Source organism: Eumetopias jubatus, unplaced genomic scaffold (genome assembly GCF_037043125.1).
Source record: "Eumetopias jubatus isolate StellerSeaLion01/CBP00866 unplaced genomic scaffold, mEumJub1_p1.0 scaffold_4, whole genome shotgun sequence".
NCBI lineage: Eukaryota > Metazoa > Chordata > Mammalia > Carnivora > Otariidae > Eumetopias > Eumetopias jubatus.
This window is the reverse complement of record NW_028274810.1, coordinates 127,162,217-127,183,743: the sequence shown is the minus strand read 5'-3', so window position 1 is coordinate 127,183,743 and position 21,527 is coordinate 127,162,217. Positions and strand designations below refer to the sequence as shown.

General features: G+C 37.8%; 1 protein-coding gene across 1 annotated transcript in view; it reads left to right on the top strand.

Annotated features, from left to right (window-relative positions):
• Positions 1 to 21,527, top strand: part of MTBP (MDM2 binding protein) — an 89,521-nt gene that overhangs the window by 51,626 nt on the left and 16,368 nt on the right. The window contains exons 14-16 of the mRNA XM_028090846.2: positions 3,937 to 4,098; positions 8,881 to 8,998; positions 19,453 to 19,608. Of these exons, the coding sequence (XP_027946647.1) occupies positions 3,937 to 4,098; positions 8,881 to 8,998; positions 19,453 to 19,608 (436 nt within the window). The remainder of the gene's footprint in view (positions 1 to 3,936; positions 4,099 to 8,880; positions 8,999 to 19,452; positions 19,609 to 21,527) is intronic.

The window sequence follows — 21,527 nt, the reverse complement described above, 5'->3', positions numbered from 1 at the left end:
GGCAGTGACCCGCAGCTGTTCCAGCTGGTTTTCCTAACATTTCCTCCACTGTTCTTACTAGTATGTGTTTGCTGCTGTTTATTAATTTGCCAGTTTCAGACATTATCTTATCATCTAACTATGAAAGATAAACATTTAGCTTTCTCATATCATCTTCAGTTTCCCTTTCTACCCTTTACAATGAAGTCATGAATTTTGGTTAAATCCGTGGTTAGTTTTAACATTATTATCACTATATACATAAGTTTACCACTGAGTCATGTAATATACGATGATTATCACTCTTTTGTATAATCTTTCTTTTTCTTATGGTTGATGATCATTTTTAATTTGCCCATTCCTCTGTAGAGGCAGAATATTTTTTTTTCAGATTTTATTTATTTATTTGACAGAGAGAGAGAGATAATGAGAGCAGGAACACAAGCAGGGGGAGTGGGAGAGGGAGAAAGCAGGCTTCCAGTGGAGCCGGGAGCCCGATGTGGGGCTCGATCCCAGGACACTGGGACCATGACCTGAGCCGAAGGCAGACGCTTAATGACTGAGCCACCCAGGCACCTGTGGAAAAATATTTTTATGTTTTTCCAGAGGCTCCAACATTTTTCTACACACTTATCATTAAATTCATTGTATATCCAAACACAGCAGTTCCTTTTTATTTCTTTTTTTTTTTCAGAGTGTTTAATATTTTGTTCTGATAACGGAACATCTTAGAGACTTCTCTTTCTTCTTCTCTTCTTTTTGAATCTCCTTTTTTCTAGACCAGTTGTCCTTCTTGGATTACTTCCTTGTTTGGTTGGAGCATATCTTTCAGTAACTACTTTGAGTAAAACTTTGTGGAGCATAAATTTTTTTAAGCTCTTGCATATCTGAAAATGTCTTTACTTGACTGATAGGTCTTAAGGAATCCTAGGTTGAAAATCATGTACCTTCAGAATTTTGAAGGCATTGCTTTATTATCTTCTGTGTGACTGTGTTCCTATTGAGAAACCCAATTCTATTCTTATCCTTTATACTGTTTTATTTTTGGTTTCTTTGTTTTAACCCCTTTCTAGAATGTTTATCTTCAGAAAGTTTGGCCCTGGAAGTTTTACTCTGAATCATGGTTGCATGGATTCTCTGTCCTCTCCCTCCGTCCTCATTTTGTTAAGCTATGTATTTGATGAGCCATTTCAATAGAAGATTCACATTCTTAAACCTGAAAACTTTAATAATTTTTCTTTCCTTTTCTGTTTTTTTTTTTTCTTTCTAGAACTTTTATTAGTCATATAAAAAATACCTGGACAGAATACCTACTTTTCTGGGCCGAACACCTAATTTTCTTTCCTATTTCCATATTGTTTTCTTTTTGTTCTAGTTTCTGGACAATATCTTCCATTTTATTTTAAGCCCTTTATGGAATGTTTAAAATTTGAGCTCTCATGTGCTTAATATTTAAAAGTCTTTTCTTGTTCATCATCTGTTCCTTTATTAAAGAATCCTGTACTTGTTTCATGGGGTGTAGTATCTTCTCTTAGTTCTATGAGAATATTAATTATAGCAAGCTTTCTTTTGTTCCCTGCAGTGTTTTTGTTTCTGCTGGGCTCCTTTTTCCTTTTGGCTTGCTTTAGTCTCTCTTTTTCATCTTGGACTTTTTCTCTTTTGAGCGTCCCAATAAATAAACCCCCCTACTCTCCCAAAGTTGGAACCAATTGAGAAATAAAACTAAGAAACACACTGATGGAGATAAATAACAGATAAAAGCTGTATTGAAGGATATGACTTTTTAAATCTATGGCCAGGTGAGTTTTCTGAATACCCAGAATTGAATTCCCCCCCCTTGAATGAAGAACTAGGCAAATGAAGATCAACCCTGTGGGGTAGGGTTACCACATTGTAGAGAGCATGCATCCTGAGGACTTGCTAGCTCAGAGGAAAGTTGGAGAGAAGGATCTGATTAGAGCATGCCTTGTTTCTTTTCCAAACTAGCTCAGTGAGTTGACGGGAGAGAGATAGGAGCTAGAAGTGTTACTGGATCAAAGTCCTTCCTTATATGTGTAAACATAAGACTATGGAAATGCAGGGTCCCCTCTTTCCTCAACACCTTTTTTTTTTTAAATTCTTTATTTAAATTCAGTGTAGTTAACATATACTGTATTATCAATTTCAGGGGTAGAATTTAATGATTCATCTTTTGCATATGACACCCAGTGCTCATTACATCAAGTGCCTTCCTTAATGCCCATCACCCAGTTACCCCTTCCCCCACCCATCTCCCCTCCAGCAACCCTCAGTTTGTTTCCTAGAGGTCAGCATCTGTTATGGTTTTGCCTCCCTCTCTATTTTCATCTTACTTTATTTTTCCTTCCCTTGCCCTATATTCATCTGTTTTGTTTCTTAAATTCCACATATGAGTGAAATTATATGATATTTGTCTTTCTCTGACTGATTTATTTCACTTTGCATTATACCCTCTAGTTCCATCCACATCATTGCAAATGGCAAGATTTCATTCTTTTTGATGGCTGAGTAATATTCCTATATATATTTATTTATATATAAATGCCATATAAATACACAGACATGCATACCACATCTTTATGCATTCATCTGTCGATGGACATCTGGGCTCTTTCCATAGTTTGGCTATTGTGAACATTGCAGCTGTAAACATCGAATCACTGTGTTCCTTTTTTTTTTTAAGATTTAATTTATTTGTTCGTCACAAAGAGAGAGAAAGAGAGAGCACAGGCAGGGGGAGTTGCAGGCAGAGGGAGAAGCAGGCTCCCCGCTGAGCAGGGAGCCTGATGGACTCGATCCCAGGACCCTGGGATTGTGACCTGAGCTGAAGGCAGACACTTAACCGACTGAGCCACGCAAGCGTCCCAAATCACTATGTTCCTTAAATGTCTGCTGATTCTTTTCTGTCTGTACTGTTTTAAACGGGAAGCTTTACATACCTTGCTCTAATATACTGTCTGGCAAGCTTTAGTGTAGTGTGGTAGAGTGACAGGTCATCCTGGGTGTGAGCTCCTATCCCTACCTGCACTTCAATTATCAGGATGAGGCTCTTTCCTCCAGGGGCATTCAGTTTTTCAAAAGGGGGACTCGTTTAATCTTTCTAGTGGAGCATTTATAGCTACCAGCTTTCCCACTACGGGGCTTGGAATCAGACCTCTCAATATGTACACTTCTATTTAGTCCCCCAGTTTTAACCTCAGTTTCAGTGCTACCTTTCAGTGTGCCTGATGCTGCATGGGCTGGGACTCCTTTTCAGCTTCTACCAAAAAAAAAAAAAAAAAAAATGAGAACAGAGTCTCCTGGCTGTGAGGGCTGGAGGGTGGGGTAAAGACCTTGAGTTCTAACTGCTCCTTCCCTAAACATCCGTGCATGCAGTCCTCTTTTAGCCTGCCTCGCCATCGTCTTCCTAATACCTCATAGTAGTGCCTCTGTAGGTACCCAGTTGACCCTCCCTCTGCTGTACCAACTCAGCTACCACTCCACCATCATCTTATCTTCCAAAATGTCCAAAACTCTCCTTATTTATTGTTTCTGCTTTTGTTGTCCTTTTTTAAATTCCTTTGCTGTGAGTTTAGGTTTTGGGAAGGAGAAGAAACAGATGGAAGTGGCCAAAGTCTTACAGGTTTTATTTTCACGTAAACACCAACATTCTTAGTGCTCCATGGTATATTCTGAAAACTTGAAAACTTGCCTTTACCATTCATCACCTCATGGTGTGAACAGATTACTCTATTTTTGTTTATTGCACATAACTGGAAATTCTATCATTACCTACAAATTGGGTTAAAATGAAAACCTACATAGGAATGTTGATTTGCTGGAGAAATTCAACTGTTTTACTTTTGAAAATATTTTTCATGAAAGAGTAGTAGATGCACTTCTTCAGAGTCTTTAAAATAATAGTTATATGGTTAATCATACTGTTCTGTTGTCTTACAGAAAGGAGAAAGTTGGCAAAGCAGCCTGAAGTAGTTTCTGTTGATGAACTCAAAAGTCTGTTAATACTCACAAGGGAACGCTTTTTAGATCATTTTGATGCCTTTATTCCTAAAACAATTCCAATAAAGACAGACAAAATTAAAACCTCCAATATATTAAATGGTAAGTTTTTTGTAAAATACTGGTTCTTTTTGTATGTATTTCTCATCATTTAAACATTAAAAAATTTCTGTCACTTCTTTCATTAAGCATGTTTAATGTAATTGTTTTTGAGCAGAGGGAGAAGCACTTTAAGGTGATTCCTCTTACTAATTTTACTAAGCTCCTAGAATGGGCAGATTTCTATTAAGCCATATTTTCGTAAGATGAGAATAGTAGAACCCACACAGTAAGTTGACTATAGTTAAAACTACCTACAATAAGATGCTCTGCATTTGCCATTCATTGTAGCAGGAATGGTCACCAAACTTCACTGAAGAAGCAGGAAATCATTTCTATATTAACGTGCAACTCTTTGTCTTTTCCTGGTTCCTATTCTTGTGATGTATTTGGATACAGTGAAGCTTTACAAGATCTAGCAGGAAAGCATTTTATGATTGCCTGGCATTTTAAATGTACAGGGTAATTTTTTGTTTTTATTCCATGAGAATCATTTTTATTCCATAGGTTAATAAGAAAATGACCAAAGAGTCAAGTTAACAGTAATGTTTGTGGGGTGCCTTTCTCTGTTTGACACCATAAAGGTACACAAAGAAGTAAAAATTTGGATCCTTGACTTTCAACAGGTTATGATCTGTTTCAAAAGTAAAATATAAATACGGCACGCAGTGCTGTTTCAAGAGCCCAGGCTCGGGGGCCGGCGAGCCAGGGCTCAAGTCTGAGGTTTGTCCCTTGTTCCCTGAGTGTCATCGGGCAGTTATCCCACCTCTCCCTGCCTCTGCCTCCTCATGTTTAAAATGGGCTTAATAATATTACCCCCTCTCTAGGGTTATCGTGAGGGTTAGACGAGTTGATGCATATAAGAACACAGTAAATGCCAAAGAACGGTTAGCTGTTTGTATTATCATGATCGTCATCATGACGTATCAGTACGAATGTTCAGTAACAGTGCAGAGTAATCTGACAGCTGTTGGAGACAGTGCAAGGTTACTTGTAAATGGGGGCATGTGTTCAGTAAATGAGAGACACAGCTTCTTGGTTGCAGCCTGGGCTCTGGAGCTGGACTAACAAGGTTGGATGCGGCTCTGCAGCCTACATGCTGTATGACTTTGGGCAAGTTTTCTAACCTCTCTGAGCCTCAGGTTTTTTTTTCATCTTTAAATGAGAGATGACATAGGTTGTTATAAGGATTAAAGGAATTATTTATAAATTGCTTAGAAAGTTGGCTGGTGTAAAGTGCTATATATATGTTTTTAAATAAATGAATGTGAATTTAGAGAAGAGGAATATAACTAGTGTAGGATAGTCACAGAACACTTTGTTAGGAGTGAAGGCACTTGGCTGTAGGCCTTCAGTGATGCATAGGATCTGGGTGGAGTGGAGAAGATAGGATTTTCCAGGGGGTAGAAGCTGCATACCCAGAGTCATGGAGGTGAGAAAGGGCAGACTGAGATCCAGAGAAGAGTTGGCTTACTCAGAGAATTTGTGCCGGAGGTAACAGTCACAAGGTAGGAAGGGCTGTGATCATTGCACGAGTTTTTCTGTAAGTATGGAAATGTGTCTTACAGTTACTCATACAAAGTCAAGTCCTAGGACACTATTAACACCCTGAGCTTACAGGGGAGCTCATCTTAAAATGTAAATCAGATTATATCACTCCTTTGCTCAAACCCTTGTCATTGCTTTCCATTGTACATAGAATGTGTCATCCTTAATATGGCTTACAGAAACCCTAAATGATGTCCACCCTCACACTGATTCTGGCTTCCTCCAGTGTCACATTTCTGTTTCCTTGGTGCCCCAGTCTTTCCATTCCTTGAGCACGTCACCTTCCTTTCCACCTCAGGAACTTGACACACATGATGTCCTCTTTCCGGAATACTTTCTCCCAGCCTTTACCTGATTAACTGACAGTCATTCTTCAGATCTTGACTTAAGTGGTACTTCCTCAAAGAGGCTTTCCCAGACCTTCCTCATTTTAAATTGTTTCCAGTGGTACTCATCTTCTGTATCTTTCTTTAAATTATTTTTCCTATGTTAAATTATATACTATAGATGTAATTATTTATTAACTATTTGTCTTCACTGTGAACCATATGTTCTCTGAGGGTAAGGAGTGTGCCTACTTGCTTTCTCCAGTGCCCTAGAGCCTAGTACCGTACCTGGCATATAGGAGTTCATTCCTCCCAAAATAATATTGAACAAATGAAAGAAACCCTGAAGATTTCTTAGAGCCTGAACTGAAGTTTGACAGGTTATACATTTGAACATAACTCCTAAGAATGAAGTTGTAACATCCTTTGTAGCTTTTGTTTGAGTAAATACATCTAGATGCAAATTTTACAGCAAAGGAAGCAATAAGGTCAATCTTGTTTCATATTCTGATCCCATTCTTTAATAACCATGCTCATTAGGAATTATTGGCAATCATCAAGATTATTGTTCTCCTTTCTTGTGTGTGTGTAAAAACTCTAGCACTCTAGCATGTGTAACATGAAAATCAGCATGGAGAAAATGTCTTGATCTAACCATTTTCTATACTCATAGCCACAAAGTTGCTAAAAACTTTCACAATGCCAAATGTAATATCTGAACTCAAAATGCAGCAACTGTATCCTTTACCTCAGGCCACTGGAGCACATAAACAACACTGCATAAATGAGTTTTCTAGGTAATTTTATAAGATCACAGTTTTATTATTTCAAATATTTTAATAAGAATGTTCTAGGGGCGGCTGGGTGGCTCAGTCTTTAAGCGTTTGCCTTCAGCTTCGGTCATGATCCCGGGGTCCTGGGATCGAGCCCCTCATCGGGCTCCCTGCTCAGTGGGAAGCCTGTTTCTCCCTCTCCCACTCCCGCTGCTCGTGTTCCCTCTCTCGCTGTGTCTCTCTCTGTCAAATAAATAAAATCTTAAAAAAAAAAAATCTTCCAAAATGTGCTTATAATTCTTACTTTATTAAACAGAATATGACAATTTTAACCTTTTCTTTGTGATTGTAAGGCTTTGTGTATGTAAGACTATGATGGCCTGTATTACTATGCACATATTATCACCTGCTGTATTACTTCCTTTGTGTTTGGCTTGATTTGTGTAGGGCAGGTTTTGAGTCCCTATTTCCCTACTGCATCGCTTTCATTTCTTTGTTTCTCCTGTAAAGTGAAGCACTTAAAAAAAACAAAAACAAAAAAAAGCAGTGTTCTTGGTTTCTCAGAGGCCCTTTTTGTGCTTTTTGGTTGTCAGCATGTCCTAGTGTCCTGACTGCCACATAAATAAAATACTGTGTCTTACTTTACTGTAAGAATTGTATTAAATTATTACCCAAAAGTACCTATGAATGTTTGTCCATCCATTCCTTACTATTTAGCCTATGTCATTTATATTTATGTAAATTGTATAGTCAACATTAATAATTAATTATATTGTAATATTTAGAACAATTAATGTTTACTTTTATTTAACATGACTTGTGTTCTTTTGAGTTCTCAGCATGTAACTGTTCAGATCTGCTAATGATATTTGCTTTATACTTTTAGTGGAAAGCCATGTCAACATTAAAAAGTAGATTATTTCATTATAAAGTTTATCGCTGTATAAAATAGTATTTCACTACCCTTATTATGAAATGGGAAGTGGTATATTTGGATGGTGTTTGGTGGGGCAATCCAGTGTAGTCATTAAAGATATTTTAAAATGTTCAAGGTTAAGTAGTTTAATGAATAAAGGGAAAATAACAAGCAGTTGGCTTCAGTTTTATGTTTAAGTGTTTTCTTTTTTGTATAAAAATTCCTTTACCAAATCATCATTTTGTAAGACTTCAAAGTATAAAATGGTATTTTTGTCAGAATTAATGGTTAGTCAGACAACTAATGTCCAGTAATTTTCAGTTAATTTATTAGAATAGGGTGTAATAGTTCAAAACAATATTAAAAACCAGATAGTTTGGGAATCCAAAAAGTAGTACAGTTAGTAGTTTTGCAGTGTTAAAATACTTTGGATGTACTAATAATTCATAATGCAAATGGAAGCTGTCCCTTTATGTTTTTGATATGGATTGTAGTGTTATTAGTAATTTCAGTTCATTGCAACATACTAGCTAGAAGGATAAACACACTATGATATAAAATATTTAATTAGTGAAATAACATTTAATGTTAGTGATTTACTTGAAGATGTATATGTTAAGGCATCTTACATTAATGGATAAGTGAAAATTCTAAGGTAACCTTTATCTGAGAACATCCTATGTTATTTATTGTATTATTGTACTTTTGAGAATGAAGTAATCTCTTTTAAAAATATGAACTTTTCTGTATAATGCTGCTAATTCCTGTTTCTGGTATGAAAATCACATAGTATATCCAATATATTCTCCATAGAATTGCCTCCTTTTCATTTAGCACTAATTTCACACACACACACACACACACACACAAATAGGCAAGTTACGCTTTTATTCCACAGGAGTCCTCATAGTGCTAGTTCATTTTCTGAATTCTAGCTCATAACTTGTATTATGAGGAGACAGTAATATAAACAAAGCTTAACAGTGATTTTTTTTTCATTTCCAAAAAACTTCAATGGCATTTTGCACAGTTTCGGCCATCAGAGATATCCTTAATAAATGCCTGAGGTAAGTATTGCACAGTTAATCCAACACGGCTTTATATATACATATATGCATGTGCACATGGATGGATGGATCTGTCTACATGTATATGTTTTCATATAGCAAAATTCAATATGTTAATAATTTTCAGTACTTATGTAGGTTTCTTTCACTTTTAGACACCAGTTCAGTGGAACCTACTTCTTCAAATCTAATGGAAACGAACCCTTTGGAATGGCCAGAAAGGCATGTTCTTCAAAATTTGGAAAGTTTTGAAAAAGCTAAACAAAAAATGAGGTAATATTTAAATAGCTCAGTATTTTTAAATGGGCATTTTTTTCTTAATTCTTACGTTGTGTTTATGAAATATAAGTATTTTCTAGCTTTAATAGGAAATAATATTTCCTATATTAAAGGAATACATGCATACTGTAAGTAGATAGGTAGATAGAGCATTACAGAGTAGGAAGTTGAGAAAACATTGCTCTTCCTCACCTGCTACTTACACTTTTGTGTGTACATAATCATTGTTAACATTTTAGCGGATCCCTTTCCAGACTCTCTCCTGCTCTATGTTCTGGGTGTTAGAAGGTGGAGGAGAGACAGTAAAGTATCCTTTAAACTGAGAAGGCACTTGGAAATATAAAAACGAAGCAAACCATTCCATACCTTCTACACAGAGTTTTATTCAGAGTAACTTACTGACGGGGTTTCAAGTGGATGACAATCCAGCACTGTGCAGCTATTCTCCACAAAGTCTGGACCTTAATTTACAGATTTTATAGAGTGAAGGGATGGACAGAGGTCACTGTAGTGAGGTCAAAGGGTTTAACAGGTCTGGTGGAGCCATCTGTGTGCCAGAGAGGAGAAAGGGGAAGAAACTACGCTGTCTCTCCTAGTTAACCTAAACAACTTTAGGGACGATCAGAACAAGCCTTTCCACATCCTGGTTAGGGCACACATCAACCTCCAAGGGGCCTGGAACACGTAGTCCCAAGAGAGGTCATTGCATGAACGAGACAGAGGGCCAAAGATGGAGTCAGTGTTGTCAGCACTCCTACATCTGGGATATTTTCTTGACCTGTGCTTTCATCTTTTAAGTTTTTTGATAGTCATATTTTAAATTCCTAATAATTTTTTTTGTTCTCAACTCTGTTTTTTCATTAGCAATCACTTCTTTTATTAATAATGAGAATTCAGAAGATACTAAAAGGATGTTAATTGGGATCTTCTTTTAACTTGTTTTCTCTGTTCCTTAGATGATCTCATTATCCTTGGATCTGTTCTGTTTGTTCCTCTGGTGTTTTTTTCTTATGTGTAGCTTTCCTTCCATGTCTGATGGTCCTTGATTGTTACTAGGTTGGAATTTAGTATGAAGCTGCTTTATATAGGTAGTTGGTGTTTATTTTCTCTCTATATGTGTAGTCATGTTTCTCGCCTGGTCTCATTTGAATATCGTGGGTAGGGAGAGTGGAGCGTACCTAGTAGACTTCACTTTGGGGCACATATGGGGGTATCAGAAGGTAGGCAGCCTTGGTCCTTCACCCAAGACTGAAATAACAGGGCTTTATTCTGGGGGCATCAGCACGGAGACTGGGACAGGCACCTAGTTCTGGATCTTCAGAGAGCAGTTACTCTGTTTTTCACTTGGAGATAAAATTGCAGGGATAGGGGAGGTGTGGGAGGGTGATACTTGAACAACTGTTCTAGTAGGGTTCTTAAAATACATTGCCTGATTTCTGCCCATTGTCACTCAGCCCATGTGTAGAGTCTCACGGTGGCATTGTGTGATGGGAAAAAGATTCCACATTTTTTTTGTAAGTTTCTCTCTCTAATTCTCATTTACATGCTTGCTCTAGTTTATCCCTTTTGTTTGTTCCATCATTTTTTCATCTTTCATTTTTCAACCTTCTTATGAATTTAGTGTCTGGTACTTCATCATTGTGATTTCCATTTGTTTGAGTGGAGAGGTTTATGTGTATGATGTTTAATGCACCACCATTTTGAACTAGATTGTTTGTCATTCATGGTCTCAATCAAATATCACCTTTCTCTTAAGCCTTTTATAAATGTTACAACTCAGTGTTCTCTTTCTTCATTAAGCACCCAAGGACTATATCATTACTTCTTTCATGAAGCTTATTTTATTTCACCTTTTTTTTTTTTACCTCATTCTACATTGGTATATCTATCTCCTTTTACTGTCCTTACCTCCTTTCTCCTACTCAAATCATACCTATATTACTAAATTATATGCAGTGATTATGAGTCTATACATTATCATCAGTGAACTCTATTTAGTATCTTCCAATGATATTTACAGAGTCAATGCTCAAATACTTGAGAGTACGTCACAGTATGGGGAGATATCATTGAATTCTTGGTTGGGAACAAAAGTTACTTTGCATATTTTCAGAATTTGTATTGTGTTAAAATAGGCTTAACTGGAGAATTAAGGATGCTTTACATAGTGAAATTCAGAAGTCATAAGAATTTGGTTTTGGAAATAATGCATTATATGTTTAAAAAAAGAGGAAGATAGTAGGAAGGGAAAAATGAAGGAGGGGAAATCAGAGGGGGAGACAAATCATGAGAGATTATGGACTCTGAGAAACAAACTGAGGGTTCTAGAGGGGAGGGGCATGGGGGGATGGGTTAGCCTGGTGATGGGTATTAAAGAGGGCACGTTCTGCGTGGAGCACTGGGTGTTATGCACAAACAACGAATCATGGAACACTGCATCAAAAACTAATGATGTAATGTATGGTGATTAACATAACATAATAAAATAAAATAATTTGGTTTTGGACAAACTCACCCATTGTGTGACTTTGTTGCCTCATCCGTAAAATGGAGATAACAATCCCAGTTCTACTTCAAAGTCGTCAATGCTTAATGAGATGTGTGAAAAAATACTTTGTAACCTTGCGAACACTGGAAAAAGTAAAGTGCTATTATTTGATTGATTGATTGATTTTAAAACCAAGACATAACTTGGTGGTGTAATTTATCACAAACTGTGCTTTGAAATTGCTTTGATATCTTTGTGTCCAGGGTCCTATATAAATGCAAATTATACATGTCCCCAATGCACCTAGCCTATAAAATGATTGGGAGTAATATTCATTAAGAAACCTTTGTGAATCACAATTAGAGAATAGCTATATAGAAATTAAATTAAACTCATAATGTAGTTCCTACCCTCTTGGAGTATGAAGTTCAGAAAAAACATTTGAGTATTTTCTTGTTTGACTGTTTTTATTAGATTTATATTTTCAATTTAAAAATAAAGGAGGGCGCCTGGGTGGCTCAGTTGGTTGGGCGACTGCCTTCGACTCGGGTCATGATCCTGGAGTCCCGGGATCGAGTCCCGCGTTGGGCTCCCTGCTCAGCAGGGAGTCTGCTTCTCTCTCTGACCCTCTTCCCTCTCGTGCTCTCTATCTCTCATTCTCTCTCTCTCTCAAATAAATAAATAAAATCTTTAAAAAAAAATAAAGGGGACAGGAGGGGGAAAGGGACGCACTGTTGGTACATTATTGATCTTTATAGAAATAGAAGTCTAAAACCATAATGTCAACATTTTAATCATATAATCACCAATAAGTATGCTTGATTGGAGTGATTAAATAATCAGGAAATAGTATTAATAGAAAGCCATGAAATTAATTTTCTGTGCAGGTATTTAAGCTTTGGTGACAGAGCAATAGCATGGTCTGACTCAGTGCTTGATAAAACCATTACCGTTCTCTGAAAGTAAAGTATTTTCCTTTTTCCTGTTTTTAAACTTCCTGTGAGCTTTTTGGGTTTACAGAGTGAGAGTGTAGATAGAAACAATACCTAATTCATAGTCAGTCTGGTTCTGTCATTTTAAATGGCTATGTCACCCTGAGCTTGTAATATAAACTAATGTGTGATAGTATCGTTATCTGAAATTAGTAAAAATTCTTTTCTAGGTTTGGTATGCTGACTTTCACTTTAGAAAGTACTTGTTTTCAGGTGTTCATTTTGAGATAAGACCTGTTCTGTCTTTGTCAAGGAAATTTGTGAGGATTAAGAACATATTGTATCTAAAGTAGTTTGAGAAGTATGAACTCTTGTATATATTTCAGGTATAATAATGATCCGGTGCGTATTCATAATGTTATAATCATGGCTAGGAGAGACCTTGGGAGAGATTTTTGATTACTCTCTCATTTCATGGTTGTGCTTCAAGTAATCTTTCAAGTTCATAGAAAATTGGAACATTCAGTCTCTACCATCAAAATTTATGAGATTGGGAGGAAGGAGGGATGGCAGAGGAGTAGGGGACCCTATTTCAACTGGTCCCCGGAATTGAGCTGGATATCTACCAGACCACTCTGAGCACCCACGAAACCAGTCTGAGATGTAAGAAGATCTGGATCTCTACAAACAGAATATCGCAGGCGATTGGTTTCGAGGTTCGAAGCAGGGAGCCATGATTCCGCAGGCAGATATCAGAGGATAAATGGCAGTGGGAGGGTGCCTGGCCATGGGGATCCTACACCGCCAGTGAGCGACAGCCTCGTGCGCTGGGGACGGGGCACAGACTCGCAGACCGGTAGCAGCAGGGAAAGGACTTTAGGGTAGCCCTCGGGGCGGAAACCCGGAGCGGCGGGGTCCGGCATGAGAACTGGGAGCGGCTGGCCGTTTTAGAAGCACAAAGGGCAGAGATGTGCCCCGACCTGGAGGCAGGACTGGGGGCGCTGCAGAGGGGCGCACAACCCAGAACGTTGCAGTTTATAGCAGCACGGACAGAAACGGAGACGGTGTGGCCTGGAAAGCTCACTGAAGAACAGATTGCGGTCTCTCTACTCTGAGGCAGAGGGTTGGAAACGGTCTCTTCTGCTCTGACTCACGGAACAGACGCGGAAAGCCCCCAGGGAAAGCCACCAGAGAACAAAAGCCCCCAAAACTGATTCCCGCTGAGCGCATCCCCCACCACAGGGCAGCAGGGCAACTCCGCCCAAATAGGGTTGCCTGAGTAACAGCGTGGCAGAGCCCTCCTGCAGAAGACAGGCTGGGAAAACAAGAGGCCAGCAACCCTAAGGTCCCAAGAAAACAGGTGCATCTTGCTTGGGTTCTGGTCAATAATTTGGACTCTATACATTCCCTCAACCACCCATCAACAGAATGATTAGGAGGAGGAGCCCCCAAAATAGAAAAGACTTAGAGATTATGACTTATGCTGCAGATTTACAAATGGATGCAGATATAACCAGATGTCGGAGATGGAATTCAGGCTAGCAATTGTGAAGACAATGGCTAAAATGGAGAAATCAATTAATGGCAACATAGAGTCTCTAAGGGCAGAAATGAAAGCTGAATTGGCCGAACTTAAAAATGCTATCAATGAGATCCAATCCAATCTAGATAATCTAACAGCTAGGGTAAGTGAGGCAGAAGAACGAATAAGTGACCTGGAAGACAATATAATAGATAAAAAGGGAAAAGAGGAGACCGGGGAGAAACAACTCAGAATCCATGAAAATAGAATCAGAAATAAGTGACACCATGAAGCATTCCAATGTCAGAATAATTGGAATCCTGGAGGGAATGGAGAGAGAGAGAGGACTAGAAGATGTATTTGAGCAAATCGTAGCTGAGAACTTCCCTAATCTGGGGAATGAAACAAACATTTGTGTACTAGAGGCAGAGAGGACCCCTCCCAAGATCAAGGAAAACAGGCCAACACCCCGGCATGTAATTGTAAAACTTGCAAATCTTAGAACCAAGGAAATCATCTTAAGGGCAGTTGGGGGAAGAGATTCCTTACGTACAGAGGGAGGAACATCAGAATAACGTCAGACCTATCCACAGAGACCTGGCAAGCCAGAAAGGCCTGGCAAGACATATTCAGGGTACTAAATGAGAAGAACATGCAGCCAAGAATACTTTATCTGGCAAGGCTTTCGTTTAGAATGGATGGAGAGATGCAGAGCTTCTACGACTGGCAAAAACTGAAAGAATATGTGACCACTAAGCCGGCCCTGCAAGAAATTTTAAGGGGGGTTCTATAAAAGGAGAAAGACCCCAAGAGTGATATACAACAGAAATTTACAGGGACAATCTATAAAAACAACGTCTTCACAGGCAACATGATGACCATTAATGCATATCTTTCAATAATCACTCTCAACATGAATAGCCTAAATGCTCCCATAAAATGGCACAGGATTGCAGAATGGATAAAAAGACAGGACCCATCCATATGCTGCCTACAAGAGACTCATTGTGAACCTAAAGATACATCCAGACTGAAAGTGAAGGGATGGAGATCCATCTTCCATGCCAGTGGACATCAAAAGAAAGCTGGGGTAGCAATTCTTATATCAGACAAATTAGATTTTAAATTAAAGTCTGTAATCTGTCTATATCATTCTTAAAGGGTCTATCCAACAAGAAGATCTAACAATTGTAAATATGTACGCCCCCAACATGGGAGCAGCCATCTACATAAGCCAACTGTTAACCAAAATAAAGAGTCATATTGATAGCAATACATTAATTGTAGGAGACCTCAATACTCCACTCTCAGCAATGGACGGATCATCTAAGCAGAAAATCAACAAGGAAACAAGAGCTGATACACTGGACCTCATAGATACTTACAGAACATTCCACCATAAAATAACAGAATGCTCATTCTTCTTAAGCACACATGGAACTTTCTCCAGAATAGACCACATACTGGGTCACAAATCAGGTCTCAACCGATACCCAAAGATTGAGATTATTCCCTGCATATTCTCAGACCACAATGCTTTAAAACTGGAACTCAAGAAAAAATTTGGCAGAAATTCAAACACTTGGAAGCTAAAGACCACTCTGCTCAAGAATGTTTGGGTCAACCAGGAAATCAAAGAAGAACTTAAACAATTCATGGAAATCAATGAGAACGAAAACACATCGGTCCAAAACCTATGGGATACTGCAAAGGCGGTCCTAAGGGGGAAATATACAGCCATCCAAGCCTCACTCAAAAAAATAGAAAAATCCCGAATTCACCAACTAAGTCTACACCTTAAAGAACTAGAGAAAAAGCAACAAACAATGCCTAAGCCACGCATTAGAAGAGAAATAATTAAAATTAAAGCAGAGATCAATGAATTAGAAACCAGAAACACAGTAGATCAGATCAACGAAACTAGAAGTTGGTTCTTTGAAAGAATTAATAAGATCGATAAACCACTGGCCAGACTTATCCAAAAGAAAAGAGGAAGGACCCAATTTAATAAAATTATGAATGAAAGGGGAGAGATCATGACTAACACCAAGGAAATAGAAACAATTATTAGAAATTATTATCAACAACTATATGCCAATAAGCTGAGCAATCTGGATGAAATGGAGGCCTTCCTGGAAACCTGTAAGCTGCCAAGACTGAAACAGGAAGAAATTGACAACCTGAATAGGCCAATAACCAGTAAGGAGATTGAAGCAGTGATCAAAAACCTCCCAAAAAACAAGAATCCAGGGCCTGATGGATTCCATGGGGAATTCTATCAAACATTCAACGAAGAAATAATACCTATTCTCCTGAAGCTGTTTCAAAAAATAAAAACAGAAGGAAAGCTTCCAGACTCACTCTATGAGGCCAGCATTACCTTAATCCCCAAACCAGGCAAAGACCCCATCAAAAAGGAGAATTTCAGACCAATATCCCTGATGAATATGGATTCCAAAATCCTCAACAAAATCCTAGTTAATAGGATCCAACAATACATTAAAAGGATCATCCACCATGACCAACTGGGATTTATCCCTGGGGTGCAAGAGTGGTTCAACATTTGCAAATCAATCAATGTGATAGAACACATTAATAAGAGGAGGGAGAAGAACCATATGGTCCTCTCAATTGATGCAGAAAAAGATTTGACAAAATACAGCATATTTTGCTGATTAAAACTCTTCAGAGTATAGGGATAGAGGGAACATTCCTCAAGTTCATAAAATCCATTTATGAAAAACCCACAGCGAATATCATCCTCCATGGGGAAAAGCTTAGAGCCTTTCCCTTAAGATCAGAAACACGTCAAGGATGCTCACTCTCGCCACTATTGTTCAACATAGTACTAGATGTCCTAGCAACAGCAATCAGACAACAAAAAGATATAAAAGGTATTCAAACTGGCAAAGAAGAAGTCAAACTCTCTCTTTTTGCAGACATGATACTTTATGTGGAAAACCCAAAAGACTCCACCCCCAAATTACTAGAACTCATACAGCAATTCAGTAATGTGGCAGGATACAAAATCAATGCACAGAAATCAGTTGCTTTCTTATACACTAACAATGCAACTGTAGAAAGAGAAATTAGAGAAACGATTCCATTTACAATAGCACCAAAAACCATAAGATACCTCGGAATAAACCTAACCAAAGAGGTAAAGGATCTATACTCTAGGAACTACAAAACACTCATGAAAGAAATTGAAGAAGACACAAAAAGATGGGAAAATATTCCATGCTCATGGATCGGAAGAATAAACATTGTTAAAATGTCTATGCTACCCAGAGCAATCTATACCTTCAATGCCATCCCGATCAAAATTCCAATGACATTTGTCAAAGTGCTGGAACAAACGGTCCTAAAATTTGTATGGAATCAGAAAAGACCCTGAATCGCCAAGGAAATGTTGAAAAAGAAAAACAAAGCTGGGGGCATCATGTTGCCCGATTTCAAGCTATATTACAAAGCAGTGATCACCAAGAAAGCATGGTCCTGGCACAAAAACAGACATATAGACCAATGGAACAGAATAGAGAACCCAGATATGGACTCTCAACTCTATGGTCAAATAATCTTTGACAAAGCAGGAAAAAACATGCAATGGAAAAAAGACAGTCTCTTCAATAAATGGTGCTGGGAAAATTGGACAGCCACAGGCAGAAGAATGAAACTCGACCATTCTCTAACACCATTCACAGAGATAAACTCAAAGTGGATGAAAGACCTCAATGTGAGACAGGAATCCATCAAAATCCTAGAGGAGAACATAGGCAGTAACTGCTTTGACATTGCCCACAGCAACTACTTTCAAGATACATCTCCAAAAACTAGTGAAACAAAACCAAAAGTGAACTTTTGGGACTTCATCAAGATAAAAAGCTTCTGCATAGCCAAGGAAACAGTCAACAAAACAAAGAGGCAACCCACAGAATGGGAGAACATATTTACAGATGACACTACAGATAAAGGGCTGGTATCCAAGATCTATAAAGAACTTCTCAAACTCAACACCCAAAAAACAAATAATCAAGTCAAAAAGTGGGCAGAAGATATGAAAAGACACTTCTCTGAAGAAGACATACAAATGGCTCACAGACACGTGAAAAAATGTTCATCATCATTAGCCATCAGGGAAATTCAAATCAAAACCACATTGAGATACCACCTTACACCAGTTAGAATGGCAAAAATGGACAGGGAAAGAAACAACAAATGTTGGAGAGGTTGTGGAGAAAGGGGAACCCTCATACACTGTTGGTGGGAGTGCAAGTTGGTACAGCCACTTTGGAAAACAGTGTGGAGGTTCCTCAAAAATTTAAAAATAGAGCTACCCTATGACCCAGCAATTGCACTCCTGGGTATTTACCCCAAAGACACAGATGTAGTGAAAAGAAGGGCCCTATGCACTCCAATGTTCATAGCAGCAATGTCCGCAGTAGCCAAACTGTGGAAAGAGCCGAGATGCCCTTCAGCAGATGAATGGATAAAGAAGATGTGGTCCATATATACAATGGAGTATTACTCAGCCATCAGAAAGGATGAATACCCAACTTGTATATCAACATGGATGGAACTGGAGGAGATGATGCTAAGTGAAATAAGTCAAGCAGAGAAAGTCAATTATCATATGGTTTCACTTATTTGTGGAACATAAGGAATACCATGGAGGACACTAGGAGAAGGAAGGGAAAAATTGGTGGGGGGGGAGTCGGAGGGAGAGACGAACCATGAGAGACTATGGACTCTGAGAAACAAACTGAGGGTTCTAGAGGGGAGGGGTAGGTGGGGGGATGGGTTAGCCTGGTGATGGGTATTAAGGAGGGCACGTACTGCATGGAGCACTGGGTGTTGTACGAAAACAATGGATCGTGGATCACCACATCAAAAACTAATGATGTATTGTATGGTGACTAAGATAATTAATAAAATTAAAAAAAATTCGTGAGATTGTGGGGTTTCAGAACATACAAAAACACTTAGATTTAAATTGTATAAAATTGATAACTTCACACTACTAAATAATCATGCCATCATTTATTTTTTTAAAAGACTTATTTTAGAGAGAGATCAGAGGTGAGAGGCAGAGGGAGAGGGAGAGAGAATCTCAAACAGACTCCCCACTCAGTGTGGAGCCCAACGCGGGGCTTTGATCCCATGACCCTGAAATCATGACCTTGGCCTAAATCAAGATTTCGATGCTCGACCGACTGAGCAACCCAGGTGCTCCTCATGCCATCATTTATAAAGAATATTATTATGTTTATTTTAGTTAAATAGTAGCATTATTGACAAGGTTAACTACAAATTTCACTGTGACCTACAGATTTTTAAAAATATACTTTTATACTAAATGATTCACAAAGATTTTACTTTATTTTCTTTCCTAAATATATAGTTCTGTAGTTTTCTCTGCTTTTCTGGTTTCTGCTCATATCACCTTTTCCTGACTATGGTGAATTCTAACCCACTTTTGATAATCTACATAACATTATTTTCTCAGAACTGGTTCATTACCTCGTTCATCTGAACAGTTGCTGGGTCACAAAGAGGGTCCACGGGACTCGATCACATTATTGGACGCTAAAGAATTACTAAAATTCTTTACGTCAGATGGGTTACCAATTGGAGATCTTCAGCCTTTACAGATCCAAAAGGGGTAAGTTGTAAACTTAAAATTGCCAGTTAATTTTTTAAAAATCATTTTAAACCACATTGCATCTCATTTCCTTAGTTAATCAATGCCCTACGCTGCTTGGGCAAAATTGACACGTTTGATCCCGGTGTTTATCAGCTGGACTTAATCCTCACAGTCTGCCATAGCTGAATGTCCTGTAATTTTGTGTTATTGACTATGAGGAAAACAATGGTGAGGATAAACAAGAGCAACCTCAGTTTATTCCCTACAGAAGTCAGTAGCTTCTGCTTTGTATACAAAGGACAGTGCTATTTAAGGAAAAATTACAATTTGGCTTGCACATTTTTAAAATTCCTTTTCTACATTATTCTCCAGTCTTGATTTTGCCATTACCTGTCATGACATTGTCATGTCATGCCTAATATTAGCAAAAAGCACAGCCTTACAACTGAAGAGAACGGAAAAGTTTAATAAAAATGCTTTTGAAACTATAATATTACTGAGTACTCAGTGTCTGTATGAATAGTTTACTGCTAATTTGACTTCCAAGACAACTTCCACTAAGTTACTAGTTAATAAATACCAGATGTTGCTGAAGTTGACTTAATTACAGGTAAAACTGTGATGTCAGTTACTTGTGAGATTTGAATCATTTGATCACTATCCCATCTTAATTGTTAATCCATTATTTTGAAGACCTCCCAGAGAACCTTAAAAATTATAGATCACTTTAATCTACAAAACTTGTTTTGGCAAATATTGATTTTAAAGGTATACTTTGGAAGGGATTTATTTGAAGGTAGTTATATATCAAAAATAATCCTGGGCATATTGCCTTCATGTGAATGTTCACTAGAGAGAGAGAGAAGGAGCAACTTTGAAAGCTTGAGGACCTTAATTATGGGTTTTAATGACTTAATGATCTTAATGACATAAAAGTTGTGTAATTTTTCTTTCCTCATAGCTTTGAGAGATTATCTTTTTTAGGGGAATCAAGACAGTGAAGAAGTATATACACATTTTTCATCTATTTAGCTATCAGATTATTGTCCTTCCAGATTGTTAAGTGTGAATTGACAAAGTTGAACAGATTTACCAAAACTGAATTATATACGTTGTACTCTTTTTGAACAGAGTGTCTTTCTAGATGCAATGTTAGGAGATACAGTTGTAGGGGAGATACTATCTTTTCTGTGATTTATAGGTATTTTATTTAGGGAAATTTGATACAGTTCCTTCGTGTTAGTAAAGAATGACATCATTACCCAATAATCTTCTATCAACATTGAAGTTGAAGAATGAGCTTTCCTAACAATGAATCAAGAACCTGTGGGCTCTTATTAAAACGTCTACCTATGTAAGGAGCTATTGAAATGTTAAAGAAAGTGCAGGTATGACTCCAGTGTGTATACCAAAGAAATATTAAACATTGACAAAATACATATTAATTAAAATGTTTCCTTTAGAAAGAATAGGTTGTGAGTAAATCTGAAGAAAAATACATAAATTTGCTGAGGGTGTTGAAGTAAGAAATGGAAGACAGCCAGGTAAGGGAAAGAAGTGAAATGCTAGGTGCCTAAATCATTTTATATTAGGAAATTATTCACTTTAATAGTGAGTCATCAAAATACTGGGGTCATTGCAATTAATGTGTTATTTTTTGTGAAACACTTCAAATGGATGCATTAGAATATAAATTCTGTTTTCTAAGGTCCATACTTAGCATATGCCTTACATTTTAATGTAATAATTTCAAATGCTTACTATAGTACCCTCAGTAATTTTCAGTGGCAAGTGGGCAGTTTTCATTATTAAAGCCATAGGGCGAAAAATGTGAGAGCACACTTAACTCATGGAATTATACTATCTACTTGCCTTTCTATATACCATTTCCAAGTCTTCTGAGTTCAGGCCCCTGGTATTTCATTCTATTAACTATG